Genomic DNA, 14,759 nt, shown 5'->3' on the forward strand with positions numbered 1-14,759 from the left:
CAGAATGGAGAATCCAAGTCACAAAGACACAAGAGAACCTTCTGACCTTGGATCATTCAGGGGCAGACCCTTTACAGATTCCTCCACATCCTGCTGCTTTGCAAACGGAACCGGAAGGAACTGGTTTGGGTTGGATCCAGGGTGTCTAGGGGATATCCCAGTTCTCCTTGTCATCATGTCATCTTTTTGTGACTCAGACAACTTGCTTTGGTCTTTCAGTCCACTGCCATTCCAGGGAGGAGCTGTCGCTTTCTCTGACTTCTCTTCTGTCCCAGAAGTCTTCCATTCAGAGGCCAGAAGGCATGCTCTAGGGCAACATTCAGTCCAGCGGGTCAAAGGCCACTTATGGCTAAAGGTATTCAGTAGCATCACTCACTGGCATTAATCAAGACAGAAGAAGCCAACATCCACGTACGCAGAAGCTCACAGAGCAGCTGGGTAGGAAATCCCTCTTTTTAATTTGAAGAGTCTCTACCATGCAGCTAGTACTCACGTGGGAAATGTTCCCGCTCTGCTTCAGGGCTGCTGAGAGTGATACTTGGCCAGTCCCCAGTCACATGCAAAAGCTAAAATCTCCACCCAGAGTGAACACCAGAAGCAGAACTCTGCTACTGGGATGGACACATTCCTTTAAGGGACTTTACTGCCTGCTGCATTAGTCACCAAGGACATATTGGGATGCCAGGCTGTTTCGGGGGACCACACCTGCCACACACAGCAGAGGCAGCACACCATGGAACACAGGCAGGATGCTCACAGGGGCTGGCTGTGCTCCTCTGATCTTTCTGTCTTTTGTGACATCTCAGAATCCCTTTGATCAACTCCATCTTTTTCTTCTTTGCAAGCCTGTGGCAGCTCTTCGGATGTAACTAGAGCCAAAAGGACAGCTTTACAACTTGAAAGAGTTTCCCCAGAGTCCTGCCCCCACCTGTCATCCTTCCCCTCCTGGGGAGGCAGGAAACTGTTTCTCACCTTCCTGTGTCCTCCTTGGGCACTCGCCCAAATTGCAGACCTGCTCTTCCTGAGACTCTGGCGCAGAAGCCAGCCACGAGAGTCTTTTGCAATGGTCGTCTATGCCAGAAGTCACTGTCCTGTCATTAATCAAGTAGCATGAGTGGCAGAGAGAAGAGGAAAAGGTGAGGAAAGGAGGCAATGAAAGGTGTTGAGACTGAAAGATGGCATTAGCTCTGCTGCTGTCATCCATTGGGCAGGTTAGTAAGGGTGATAGAAACAGATTGAGATAATGGAATGTGAGCTCTGGCAAGGACCCAAGAAAAGTCAAGGAAGCCTGGCATGACCCTGTTACCACAGGACTGAGTGACAACCCCCACAGCATTCAAGGACTTGAGGTTGCTTTTCTCATGTATTTCCTACCCCTGCTTATACCTCAGACCCCCGTTAGCCTGTAAAGCCCTGACTGTGTTTCTGGTGTATTTATACCTACAACCTGCTCTCTTCTACAGTGTCATACACAGTCTGGATCCACCTACTATTTCCTTTGGATTTCAAGGGCAAAGCATGGAGAAGAATGTCTTGAGCAATTTCTCGTACCATGGAGAAGCTCACTTGGCCCTGGCCAAGTGGGATGGAGCCAATCCACAGTCATAGCCATGTCCTGTACCTCCCTAATGGAGGAGAGAATAGACCACAGAACTGAACCTCCAAAAGACGATTTGGGAATTCACAGCTGGATGGTCTCCAGGGAGGATGAGAACTGGTGATGGGCCTACAAGCTGTCCCCTCTCCAATCTGGGCAGTGATTCATTTGGAGAAACACTTGACTTATAGAAACCTCTCAAAGAGAAGTCTTTTTCCACTTAGGATTTATTACATAATTTAACAACTTGGGAGAGGGAAGAGACATTTTCCTTTTTCAATGTGTCTACTTGGATGTCCAAAATTTGAGCTCATGATGCTAAGAGCTATCTTAGAACTGTGGGATAGAAAAGAGGGAAGACTTTTATCAATAAATCTTTAGAAGACATACTAGTGATGTCATTAAAACATTCCACCTAGTTCATTCAATATTTTCAACTAATAAAATAGCACTTAAAAATTAAAAAAAAAAAAAAAAAAAAAAAAAAAAAAAACACTTAATGCTGCTGAGTGGCAAAGTTGCTTGTGGAGATGATTGGCATTCCCAGCAGTGATTCTGGGAACAACAGGCTCAAAATGAACACCTGACATTTAACCTCACACATATGCTTCCCCTAGGGTGACCCCCTAATATGATTTCTGTGCTATTCAACTGAAGAATCTATTAAAACTCCAGGAGTTTGTGTAAAGTGCTTCAGCAAACTCTTTGTGGTTTTTGTTTTGTCTCATGTTGGGGATGGAACCCAGGGTCTCATGAATCCTAATAAGCACACACTTAGCACAAGTTCTACACCTCAGCCCCCAAAAACTTGTTAAAAGCAGCAGCAACTTCTATGTAGCTATTCCTGCAAAGGGATGGCAAAAATTACCTGCAGTAATTTTGTGGATTAAGCTTTTGGTCTTCCTTTAAGTTGGAAGTAGCTGCTGAGTCAGGGGACACATTTTGAATCTTGTTGCCATGAGTGATAACTTCTTCTATATCCTCCCTAGGCCCCGCCTTGCCAATGCTGAGCCGCTTCCATTTCTGCTGATCTATTTCTGTCACTGGCCCAAAGTGCACAAACTTTTGCCTAGGGCTGGAAGTTTTTGTGTAGGCCCTGGCTTTGCGGCTGGCAAAATCATCACGGATGGCGGTTTCTGCATTGATTTCAGGTGAAGGCTCAGGGACGCAGATGTGCTGAGCATCTCCATCCCTAGTCAGACCAGAAATAAATTCCAAAGGTTTCTAAGGCAAGTACCAATCAATATGAGGTTTAAAATACAAAATTAGATATATGAAAAAGATTCCTTTGACTAGGACAGAATTGCTTTCCCATTAACCAACCCAATGATGAAATAATTATTGTCTCGCACAGGTAAACAGTGCTTTAAGCTCCTGTTGCTTTCAAAGCAGCAATTCTAGTACCATAAGTGAGGGTATAAGAAACTTATAGGCACAGTGGAATAATTAAAATTATTTATAATCAAGCACAAGTTTCTTAGGATAAAAAAAGTCTATCAAAACAAATAACCACTCACAGAGGGTGGTCTATTGAGGTGGCCTGTGAGTTTGTGTATTATGAGTCTCTCCTCATGCAGAACATGCAGATTTTTAGAAGCTATATGTTTCGAGAGGTACTTTTTTTCAGTCAAAAAAATAAAAAATGAAACAAGGATAAGCATTTGATCCCTTCGAGGTTAAATAATATCACTGCTGGGGCAGGGCAACCAGAGGAAACATGACACACCTTGTCTTTTCTGAAACCTTCAGTCTCTCCCATGTCTGCAAGTCAGCCTCTGTAATGCTGGAGAGTGTGATGAAGCTGGGCACCTCCCGGTGGGGACCAAGACTGCCCTGAATTCTCCTCTGGGCCAGGTCATCCTTGTACAGGTCTGGGACCTTCCTGAGTCCCTCTTCCACTGGTTCACTCCCCTGAGCTCGCATAATACAGGTCCCGGTTGACTTCATCTCTTCTGTTTGGCCCTGCTTTCTGTCAATTTGATCCAGGCCCCCATATCATCGGAAAAATCAGGTTCAAAGAAGGGGAGCAGACAAACAGAACGTCAAGCATGGAAATTCAGAGGCCAAGGACAGAGCTCAAGGGCAGAAGCACCTTTCCCTGTCTCAAAAAACATGGAATCAATTGGAGCTGTGATTACTTTCATCTATGCTGCCCTTTTAACACTGTAATGAGACAGAATTTTTTCCAGAAGATGACAGTCTCTAGTTTAGTCTAGGAAGAGAAGCCAGGGCTCGCTGAAGACTATTAAGAATGGTAATGAGATTTAGGCTTGACAGTAATGATGCCCGATTCCCACACTATTCAAGTTACTGTAATGAATTCAAGTTTTCTGACTGAATCCCTTAGCTCTCTTGGAATGTTTTTTACTGCATCAGTAAAATGTTAGTAATGAGCTCTGCATGATCCAAATTCTAGGATTAGTTTGGAGATAGCTGGAACGTTTTTCACATATGAAACATCTCAACCGTAAACCCACAACTGCCAGAAAGTACATTTAAGTGAATTCTGAACAGAAAGTTTCAACATTCGACCTCAAGATTTGATGCATAGCATTAGCAGGGCTGGCTACTGTGGACTTGAAGAACAGAGTGCCTGCTCTTTGCCTGGGATTACAGAGCCAATCCCCATTTGTTTCTTTTGTTATTACTCATTCACCTAGTTGATGCTACACTGATATTTTCTATTTTTGTCTTAAAAAGTGAACATTAGCTGGAGAATGCTACCATTTAAACTCAAATTGTGGCATCGATCACATTAAATCTAAGTTGCTAATTAAGTATGCTTCTTGGGATAGAAAAATCTCAAAAACATACTTAAATAGGGTCCATGTTTTTTTCCCCAAGATATTTCATCCAAGCCAGAAAACCAAGAGGTATTCTTTCGTTACTACATGGCACGGTACATTTGCAAAATCTGGTCAAATAGAGAGGTGACAGAATTTTCTACTTATTTTTTAGTTTGGGGAAAGGAATCAAGGAAGGGCATAGAAAAGAGCCATCAGGACTGGTTTTATTTATTTATTTTATCAGTTTTCTGATGCTCTCTAAAGAGGTCATGATCTTCCCCAGACCCAGTGCTGTGTTCCCCAAACAGAATCAAGTGACAACAGACAAATGCAGCTGGGAATATCAGTAATTAAAATTTCATGGAGGAGAAAGGAAAAAAGGAGATAGAGAGGCTTCTATTTTCCCGAACTCAAATGGATGATCACCACCAATATGCCCGGATGTTAGTCAGTTATCCAAAAGTCTTTGTTACACTTGCAACAACTGATCCACCCTGCAAGGGAATGGTCTGTTACAAGGCATGCCAACTGGCACTGCACAGGTCAAGAGCCACCTGAAGCTGTACTGTGTTCTGTGAAAATTTGCTGCCAGATCTTTCTGCTCTAACCCTTGTTCTGCATCCAGGGATCTTTCCTGGGTTTGTATCTGGTGCTTTCTTTAAAAAGCAAACAACAATAACAACAATACTAATTACTCTGCTGAGCTCTGTGAGTCTGTGCAAAGAACCATTTTTAAGTATACAAAGTACAGCTAAGATAATAATATCCTTAGTTCGACAGATTTTTTAAACCTTTAAAATCGTAGGCACAAAAATAATGAAGATGGTACTCTGATTTTGATAGGAGGAAAAATACAAGCATGTTAAATGCTGAAGAATAGAATTCAGTAAGCAGATACTTTAAGACAAAAACCAACTGGTCAAATTCATCTTACTATGACTTTCCTCATTTCACTGCAACATGAGTATCTCTTATCTAAAATGTTAGAGACCAGAAGTGTTTTGGACTTCTGATTTTTTTTCAGATTTTGAAATACTCTGCATGTATTTACATAATGAGATATTTTGGGGAAGGAATCAAAGTCTAAACACAAAATTCGTTTATGGTTCACACACACCATGTAGACATAGTCTGAAAGTAATTTTTATACAGTATTTTTAGTGCACCTTCTTGACTGTGACCCATTACATGAGGTCAGGAGTGGAATTTTCCACTTTTGGTGTCAAGTCAGCATTCAAAAAGTTTTGGAATTTGGAGCATTTGGGATTTCAGATTTTCTGATCAGGAATGTTCCACTTAGTATTAAGATGATAGGAGAAAAGTTAGGAGAAGGAAATTCACTTGAAAACTATTTGCATGATAGTCCACATAGAAGTGTATTTTATGTTTGAGATTTTTCTTTTTGATGGGAAATATACTCCTCATTTGTCCAGTTAATCTTGTTGGTGTGAGAGAAAAGACAGCAGGCCTCATTTTTAATTTTCCTTGAAACACTGAAATGTTTCTAAAAAGAGAAGAGTTATTAGCAAGGGAATGACTGTTTTCTGCCTCCTTTGAATGGACTGGAGCAGCCTTGAGCCAAGGTCGTTCCCTGAAGGGCAGTACCAGTCTACTTGGCCAGTGAGGCCAATCTATGAACCAGCATCCATGTGGGGTGACGTGCCCTGATGCACATCCACACACTGGTATATTTAGCGGATTTAGTCCTGTTGTGAACACCGCTACTCTCTACCGTCTGCATACAGACGGTTGGACATATGAAGTTCTACTTCGAAATAATCCACCATGCCAAGGTACAGGTAACTAGGGAAAGAAAGAGGGATGGGGACTATGATACAAATTTGCCTTTGCTTAATTATGTTCTCTCCCTTTTGTAGACACACACATACACACACACATAGTGCACACCTTTTATATTCTAGACTTTTCTTTTCTGAGATCCCCTTTGAGAGCTGTTTGCTGCCATCTGATTTCTCTGCATCTTTCTTAAGATAAGGCCCATAGAGGAGCTGATTCAATGGCACTACTGGCTTGGTTTGGTTCATCCTCGCTCTTCTTGCAGCAAAGTCATCTTTCTCAAGGTCGGGCAGTCGATGTGCAACCTCATCTTCTGATTCGGAATCTCTGCCGTGTTGGTGGGTCAGGAAAGAATTTTCTTTGCGAAGGATAATATCACGAACAGTTTCTTTCTCTTCATTTACTTGCTTTTGACTGATAGAGCAAAATTAAATGGAACTCCACATGTGATCAGACCAAGAAAGAAAAAAGTGTGAAATCCCCATCTCCAAGCAGACAATTGCATTGTTAGTGAAAAGTCCTCCCCATTTCATTAGTTCAAATGACATCACTTTATTATTTTAGTCCAGAGTTGCAGCATAGTTAGGGTGGCTTTAAAAAAAACCTAAAACTTAGCTAGATTAGCCATAACAAAAATTCATTTAATCTGCAGGGCTCCAGCAGCATCAGGAAAGCAGCATCCTAAATGGCTCTGAGTGACAATCCAAATTATTTTCATGAAATTAGGAAAAAGTAGGAAATTCTTTGTTGTCGTTCTTTCTTCTTTAGTACGATAGTAATTCACCCAGTAGGTAATCAGTTTGTTTTGACTGACAGGGCAAAACACTGAGCCTCCATGGTACTGATCTGGGGGACAATGAAGATGCAGTTATGTGACGTCACAGCTAGAACGTGTACCAGACTGCAAAGTGTGAAAATCTGGAATAGTTTAAGACAACTGTTAGGATGAACCCAAGGCAGAAAAGCTTACCTTGGACTGGGGAAGAAGCTCAATGTTAGAGCACTTGCCTAGTGTGCATGAGGCCCTGAGTTTGATCCTTAGTACTGTACCATAGGAAAAAGAAAAAAAGAAGCTTATTGTGCCTCATTAGTGACTCCTTCTTTCCTCTTCTGTCTGTAGCTCCCTCACACCTTCCAATGCAGCTTCTTTGTTATATGCAAGATGTCCAGTACATCATGGTAAGACTTTTGGCCAAATAATTTTAAAATTATTACTATGGGCATTTCTATTTTGAAAGGAGTCTCGGGGACCTCCTTGAAATAGGAACTGTAAATTGCTAAGGGCATGCAGCTTAATGGTGGAATGTCAGGCCATCGGCCTTAGGACTTTTCTCACTAGTTTTTGTTTTTGTCCCAGGGTGGGTGAAGACAGTGCCTAATGTGGCATCCAAACAAATCCCCAGCCCTCCAGACTTGTTTCTGAGCAATAATAAAGCATTAAAATACTGTTCATCATTTATTATCTTCTCAGTTCATAAAGATGATAAGTAAATAAAATACTTCAACTTCTAAGGAAAGTTCATCTATCTACTTTTAGCTTTCTAAGAGAGGATTAAGAGAAAATTCTTTATCAAAGGACAAACTTATCTCAGGAATGAAGACAGGAGAATTAGCCTGGCTGAGAACATGATAAGCAATGAAACTGTGTATCGTGTCCACCAATTTCCTGTCTCTTGCTTTGCCCCACACTATTCCAGAGGGTGTCGCCCTCTTCGGGCAACAGCAAGCCCTCATTCCACCTGATCTGGGAAATCAAAGCATCAAGGGTCATGGCAAGAAAATATTTCACTGGTAACCACAGTTCTCAATGAAAATTGAAAACACAGAATGGGGGAGTGGTGGTAATGTTTTACTCCTGAATGAATTTATTTCTTAAAATGTGAAATCCTGCCCTTTGGGGCTGGGGTTGTGGCTCAGTGGTAGAGTGTTTGCCTAGCACATGTGAGGCACAGGGTTTGTTCCCCAGCAAACTAAATAAACAGAATAAAGGTATTGTGTCCATCTGCAACTAAAAATATTTAAAAGAGAAAGAAATAGAAAGAAAAGAAATCCTGCCCTTTAAGTTGCACATTCAACTATCAATCTCTCACCTTGGTCCCTCCCTGAATCATGCTCACTCTCCTCTCCTGCCTCTGTGGCCAAAGTGTCTGGTAAGGACCAACTGGTATTGTTTAACCATGACCATAAAGAATGATCAGTGGACCATGATAGGCCATAGAATTAACCTCTTCAAAGGCACTGAAAATACTGCAGGTGGCTAATGGTTACTGAGTGCATTCTATGTGCTCCGATTCCTTCAAGTGTTAATCAATTCGGCACTAACACTAACTCTGCAAGGTCTGTGTTATTATCATCCCCTCTTTACCAAGTGAAAACAGATTAGGTTAAGACACTTGCCTGAGGTCAAAGCGTGAGTGTTTAAAATGCAAACCCAGGCAGTCCAGATATCCTGTCCCATGATAACAAACAAACCAATGTCCTATTCAGTGAACAAGTGACCACACCAGGAAAGCAGAAAGTGCAGCCTCTCAGAGATCTCTTTCTCAGTATTATCATTATTATGGAAGCCATTTGGTTTCTAAATAAAGAGAGCCTGTGACTTGTACTTAGGATACTGTTGTGACTTTGCATGGGGAGTTATAGACAACATTGAGGCAGGATCGACATTAGCGGAATTCTAATCACACCTCACGTATCTGCACAACACTTTGTAGTTTGCAAAACGCTTTCAAACTTATACCCCACAAGGAAGCACAAAGCTCACATAGTCTCATACCCAGTGTGGAAGCGGACCCTCAGGGTGAATCTCTCAAGTTCAAGAGCAGCACTCTTGCCACTCTTTGACTAGGAGCTGTGGGCTTCATTTCAGGCAAAATTCTTTTTTCCTCTATTACTGTACTGGGGATTGAGCCCAGGGGGATTATACCACTTAGCGACATCTCCAGCACTTTTTATTTTGGGGCAGGATCTAAGTTGCCCCGCTGGCTTCAGACTCATTATCCTCCTGCCTCAGCCCTCCCAGTCACTGGGACTACAGGCATGTGCCACAGTGCCCAGCTCAGGCAGAATTCTTTGAAGTAAAAAAATATGCACATATGCAAATGGCCCTGCCTATCTGATGCCAATTTGAGCAGGGAGAAGCTGGCACCTTACGCATCATGTATGCCCGGCCAGGCTCCAAATGCCCCTGGGGTTTCTTTTTAGGCTAAATGCCCACTATGGCAGGACTCATTTTAAGTGACCGCCGTTTAGATATGTGACCTTAAAAAATAAGCGGGAGTGAAGGAAGTTACCGTATCATTGGCTGCTAAAAGACACGCCCTGCCCACTTGGAAAGCGGTGGCAATGAGAGATTTTTGCTAATTGCTTGCTTTCCATAAACTTAGAGCTTTAAGGCAGATTGAGAGAGAAAAAAGTAAAGACACAAACTCTGGGCTGGAGCTGTTGGACATGAAATAATAGAAAATATGTCTTTTTATGGGGAGGGTACCGGGATTGAACTCAGGGGCACTTGGCCACGAGCCACATCCCCGGCCATCTCATTGAGTTGCTTAGGGCCTTGGTTTTGCTGAGGGTGGCGTTGAACCTGAGATCCTCCTACTTCAGCCTCCTGAGGCGCTGGGGTTAAGGGCATGCGCCACCACACCTGGCTAGATAATATATCTAAGGCAAATGTGTAGGATAGTAGTTACAGGTGTCTATTTAACAAAGTATAATGTGCTATTTTGTTTTCCTCAATAGACCTAATAGCCATCTATGGTGAAACTTTGATGTATTTTACTTTATTTTCCAATAACTACAACTCCCTGAGTCACTAGTACATCCCAGAAACACTAACGTTCACAACAACCCTGCGAACTAGGAATCATGATGTCTAGTTTGCAGAGGAGAATGTTCAAGTCATCTGACTGTAGGTAAATTAATTTAAATTAATGTAAGTGGCAGACTTGAGCTATCAGACTTTGTTTTCAGGGCGAATGCTGGCTCTTTCACTTCTTTCAGGTCATTCACAGATGAGTGGCTTTGGGAAGCTCAGGTTGCTAGGTAGACGCCCCTCACTCGGAAGGAACAGGGTTCATCCCCCCCAGAGAGAACTGCAGAGTCCCACCCCCAACCTGGCCGCCCAGCCCAGCCTCATCTAAAACAAGACAGGCTCTCACAGGACAGATGATGGACTGATGCAGGGGCAAGGCAGAAAAGGCTCTTCTCCCAATGTTCCCAAGCCTTCCATATTTCAAAGTGAACGAGGCAGGGAATGATTTAAACGAAGGAAGCATTGGCATTGTCTTTACCCCTTCTTACTTGGCACCAAATAAGCAACCAGCTCAGCTTGGCTGTCAGCTTGTTCTATTGAAAGAAACTGGGCTCTCCAGAAAAGCCTGTTAGTCCTCCTGGGAATGCCATGGGTCATGCCAGAAACCTCTGTTCACCCTGTCCCCAGGCAGGGAAGCTACAAAGATTAGTGCACGGTATGTGTCTGCCTGGTCCCAAGACCCAAAGAACTGTGCAGCCACAATCAGGGACCCGCATCTGGTGAGGAGGGATGTGGAGGATACGTGTCTGGCACTTGGCTGTGTCTGCTCTTCCTCTGAAGATTTCTAAAATGTCTATTGTTCCTCGGAGAGTTTTTTCCCCTCTGTAATTAATTACTATGTGGTTGAGAAGATTCACAGACTAGCAGAAAATACTGAGTGCTGAAACATATGAAAACAATTAGAAAAGAAGTACAATCACGTGAAACCTATAATTCAGTTAAAAAAAGTTTACTTCTCCAATGGGAAACACCAAGTAAGAGAACTCAAATCTCCATGGCATTTTAATTCAGGGGAAGTGAATCTTGGTTCTTATTTTATCCTCTTAAAAACAGAAATCCTGGCTTCTTTGACCTAGTCTTATATTGGGGGAGGGAGTAATTAAGTTAACACAATCATAAAATAAAAGAAAAAGTAGTTTATACACTCTTTTTTTTTACTTCAATGGAAACTAATAAATATTAAATGCTACACATTTATTAAGAAGTCCTATTTTCTGTCCCTTGATGCTAGGATACCTCCTAATATATATTTCACAGGAGGCTCAGGGTTGCTTGGCTTCTAACCTCAAGTGAAACTGAAATAACATGCACTTTTGCTTCTTTTTGTATGTTGTCTTAAAAATAATGCAAAGAAAATGGTGGAATGAGGCAGACATCATTACCCTATGTACATGTATGATTACACGAATGGTATGATTCTACATCATGTACAACCACAGAAATGAAATGATGTACCCCATTTGTGTACAATAAATCAAAATGCAGTCTGTAAAAAATTAAAAGCTAAATTAAAAAAATAATAAAAAAATAATGCAATGAGGTGTTTGAGATGCTTGGGAAGCAAACCAACAGAAAACTGGTCTGTAAAAGTAAAACTCTGTCCTTGTCTCTGTGCACCTCAGGTCCCCAGGCTCTCTCTCCTCTCTGCAGATGTAATTTCTCAACTGAGAAATGGCCCCTAAAGAGGAGGATCTTGGGCCTCTTGTTGGGTCCAAAGATGTGATGGCCAGAATCCATCTGGATGTCAAAACAGGAGACTGAGATTAAAATGCTTTGAGAGACATCTGCATATTTCAGTGATTTATATTCTTATTTTCCAGACAGCAAGAATCCTTTTCTTCTTCATGATATGCATTTCATTCCAGTTAAGTGACTTTCCACCACATTAAAAGCAGGACCCCAAATGTGGATAAACTTAGAATGACTCTTAACTCTAGTGTGGCTTGCAAAAGTTAAGTGACAAAAACTCAGATGCACTAGGCGGGTGGCATGGTCTGTATAAAACCTTATAAGCAAGCTAGCAGTGGAAAAAGTCTGTCTAACAAATGAATCTGGTGACTGAAGCAGGTCTGTTGTGTTGCCTTTGGGGACATTCTCTAGAGATGTGTATAATTGTCTTGGGCCCAATTTCAAATGCTCAGAAGATCTGAGGTGGGATGACATTACTGTCCTGCAAACTCCTACTTCATAGAGTCAACTTGAATGAAAGAGGTAAACATTTAGCCAAATAACAGAAAATATAGGTGGGAGCAAAAATGATCACATAAATACAACAGACACCCATCAGAATGACATCCTTAAACTAATTAGAATTCTATGTTTGATACTGAATGGGAATTGTCAAATAAGTGTTCGATGTTTTATGGTAAAATAAGCCTCCTGGTTACTGAAGTGGCACCGACAATGCTGAAATCCCTTCCTTGCCTGGCTTCTTTCCTCAACACGTCATCATTACTCCTGGGTGTGCGCCCTTAGCTCAGTATATCTCCCTGCTCAGCTCCCCTTGCTCTTTTGGAGACTTGAAAGATAAAGGATGCTCTTGGCAAATTTTAGCTTAAAGACCTCACATATGTAAAAATGAAAGCATGTGTGTCAAAGACATAAGGATTAATTTTTTTTTTTTTTGGTAAATTCATACTCTTATTATGTCCTGGGTTTAAAGAGGGAATAGGCTATCTAAAAACAGTACATGGTGAAGGGACATTACTCATTTTGTATTCTCAGCATTTAGCCCCGTCTTTGGTATAAGCAGATGTTCAAGGGATGTAGAAAAAGTATGTGTCTGACGATGTCTTTGAATCAAAATTCAAAGAATATCTCTATTTTTTTTTTTTTAGAAAGGACTCTATGACATCGCTTGTCATTTCGGAAAGCAGCTTGTAGCACAAATACAATTTTAAATGTTAGACATTTCTAGAAACATGTACATGTTTAGGATAGGCGTGGTTATCTGTGGGATACCACGGAAAGGAAAAAGTATATCTTTGGGTTTTTTTATCAATACAAAACTACTCTAGGAATAAGTACATATAATCCAAACTGGAGATTTCAATGAAGACTGAGGCCACAGAAATAACCACCTGTGGAGCTGTACAGAGATTGAAAGGGTTCCATCAAATGTGTGGGAGGCCCATGAGGCACTGGGGACAGAGCACCTGAACCTGGCCACCGGGTTGCTGGTGACCAGCTCGGTAAGTCACAATCGCTCATCCTCAGTTTCCTTTTCTGAAAAACAAGTCTAGCACCTGCCTTTAAGAATGAAATGAGGTAGCAAGTGTCAAAGGAATTTCAATTGTTGGACTGCTATGAAAGCCAATTTGTCATGTATTATTTGTTAGAATCATTGTGATTTTTATGTAAGAAAAATTACCCAGGATTTCAAAGCACTACATAAAACTGTACTAGTTTTCTGTGGCTTTGATTGCTGACAGTTTCTATCTCACCTGCAAAATAAAGCCATCATGACTGTGCACTGGTGCCTCTGCTACAATTAAGAGAAGTGATCACTCTGTTCTTTGGTTTTGAATTAGCACACTTTAGAGAATAAAGAGACAAATAAATTGTATCCCAATTACTATTCCCTTAAGGCCAAGAAAGTGAGTGGGTTTTTAAGCCAACCACTCTTCCTAAAGAGTGTTCCCCATTTCAAGACACTATTTTCTAGTGAGGTATACATGGAGATAATGAGCCATTTAGGAGTAGTACAAAAATTAACAAGTCACAAACAATAGAAAACCACAATGCCATTGCTAGGTAAACCTGCAGCCCACAAATGACTGACCACGAGTCCAGGACTAGCACAAGCAGCAGGGAACTCAGCCTTCACCTCCATTTAAAATAACCCAAACACTCAGCAAAGACGTGCCCTAAGGCAAAAGCTATTATCTGTTTCTCTTTGTTCAGAGTAGGGAAGAGTGATGCAAGAGTGATGGGACAAGCAGGAAGCGGGACAACAGGATGAACCGTCCATCTTGCTGGACAGATTCCAACCCGTGGCCATGCAGAAAGCCAGTCGGCCCGCCCTCTAGCGGCAGCGCTAACCTGGCAAAGCGCTGCGCTGCTGGCATGATCTTGATCCCAGCTTGCTCTAGCCTTCTGCGTTTTTGGATTTCAGCAGCATCTTTGTCTTGAGACGCAGGAGCTGGTGCCACCGAAGCCCCCTCTGCAGGAGGCTGCTCCTTCCCACTGAGGTTGGGTAATTCTAAACCACCATTGGGAGCCTTCCCACCAGGATCCGTTTGGCAGGTTGGGTCTTCTTCACCAGGAGACCCCACTTCGCTCCCCTCTTCCTCTATTGTTTCAGGACAACTAGTGAGTTGGACAAGATGGTTTACCACACTACCAGACTGGCTGGGGGAACAGATCACGTCAATTCCCAGCCTTCCTGGTATTAACTTTTCATTTCACTTAAAAAACAATCATAATCTGCAATATGATCTTGGTTGTGTGAAGACAATAAATGCAGCCACTTGTTCATTAATACAATGCCTCATACTCTGATTAAGTTATTCCAAAACTGATACTGAAAGGAAAAATCCTTTTTTGCTGGAAAGGTGAGACTCATTAGTTTTGTTCAATAGTTAAAACTTTTAACAAAATGTTATTCAACAGAAAATTAGACGGTGAAGGTGGACCCTTAGAAAAATTTCCTCTACTATAAGGTTACTGAAGGCAGGGACTGTTATTTTATATACCATTCCATCCCCAAAGCCTGAAAGACAGCACCTAGCACATAGTAGATGTTTAATAAATACTTCTTGAATAA

General features: G+C 41.8%; 1 protein-coding gene across 14 annotated transcripts in view; it reads right to left on the bottom strand.

Annotated features, from left to right (window-relative positions):
- The window catches only part of Limch1 (LIM and calponin homology domains 1), a 319,406-nt gene that overhangs the window by 59,906 nt on the left and 244,741 nt on the right, over positions 1-14,759 (bottom strand). For 5 of the 14 annotated variants that reach the window (XM_047566848.1, XM_047566850.1, XM_047566851.1 and 2 more), the window contains exons 9-15: positions 14,036-14,302; positions 6,292-6,594; positions 3,324-3,566; positions 2,466-2,789; positions 973-1,091; positions 758-869; positions 47-307 (exon numbers count right to left, since the gene is read on the bottom strand). The exons of 7 other annotated variants lie outside the window; for them this stretch is intronic. In XM_047566848.1, the coding sequence (XP_047422804.1) occupies positions 47-307; positions 758-869; positions 973-1,091; positions 2,466-2,789; positions 3,324-3,566; positions 6,292-6,594; positions 14,036-14,302 (1,629 nt within the window). The remainder of the gene's footprint in view (positions 1-46; positions 308-757; positions 870-972; positions 1,092-2,465; positions 2,790-3,323; positions 3,567-6,291; positions 6,595-14,035; positions 14,303-14,759) is intronic. 2 more of the 14 variants (XM_047566853.1, XM_047566854.1) reach the window with 1 other exon arrangement.

This window comes from Sciurus carolinensis, chromosome 10, assembly GCF_902686445.1.
Source record: "Sciurus carolinensis chromosome 10, mSciCar1.2, whole genome shotgun sequence".
Taxonomy (NCBI): Eukaryota; Metazoa; Chordata; class Mammalia; order Rodentia; family Sciuridae; genus Sciurus; species Sciurus carolinensis.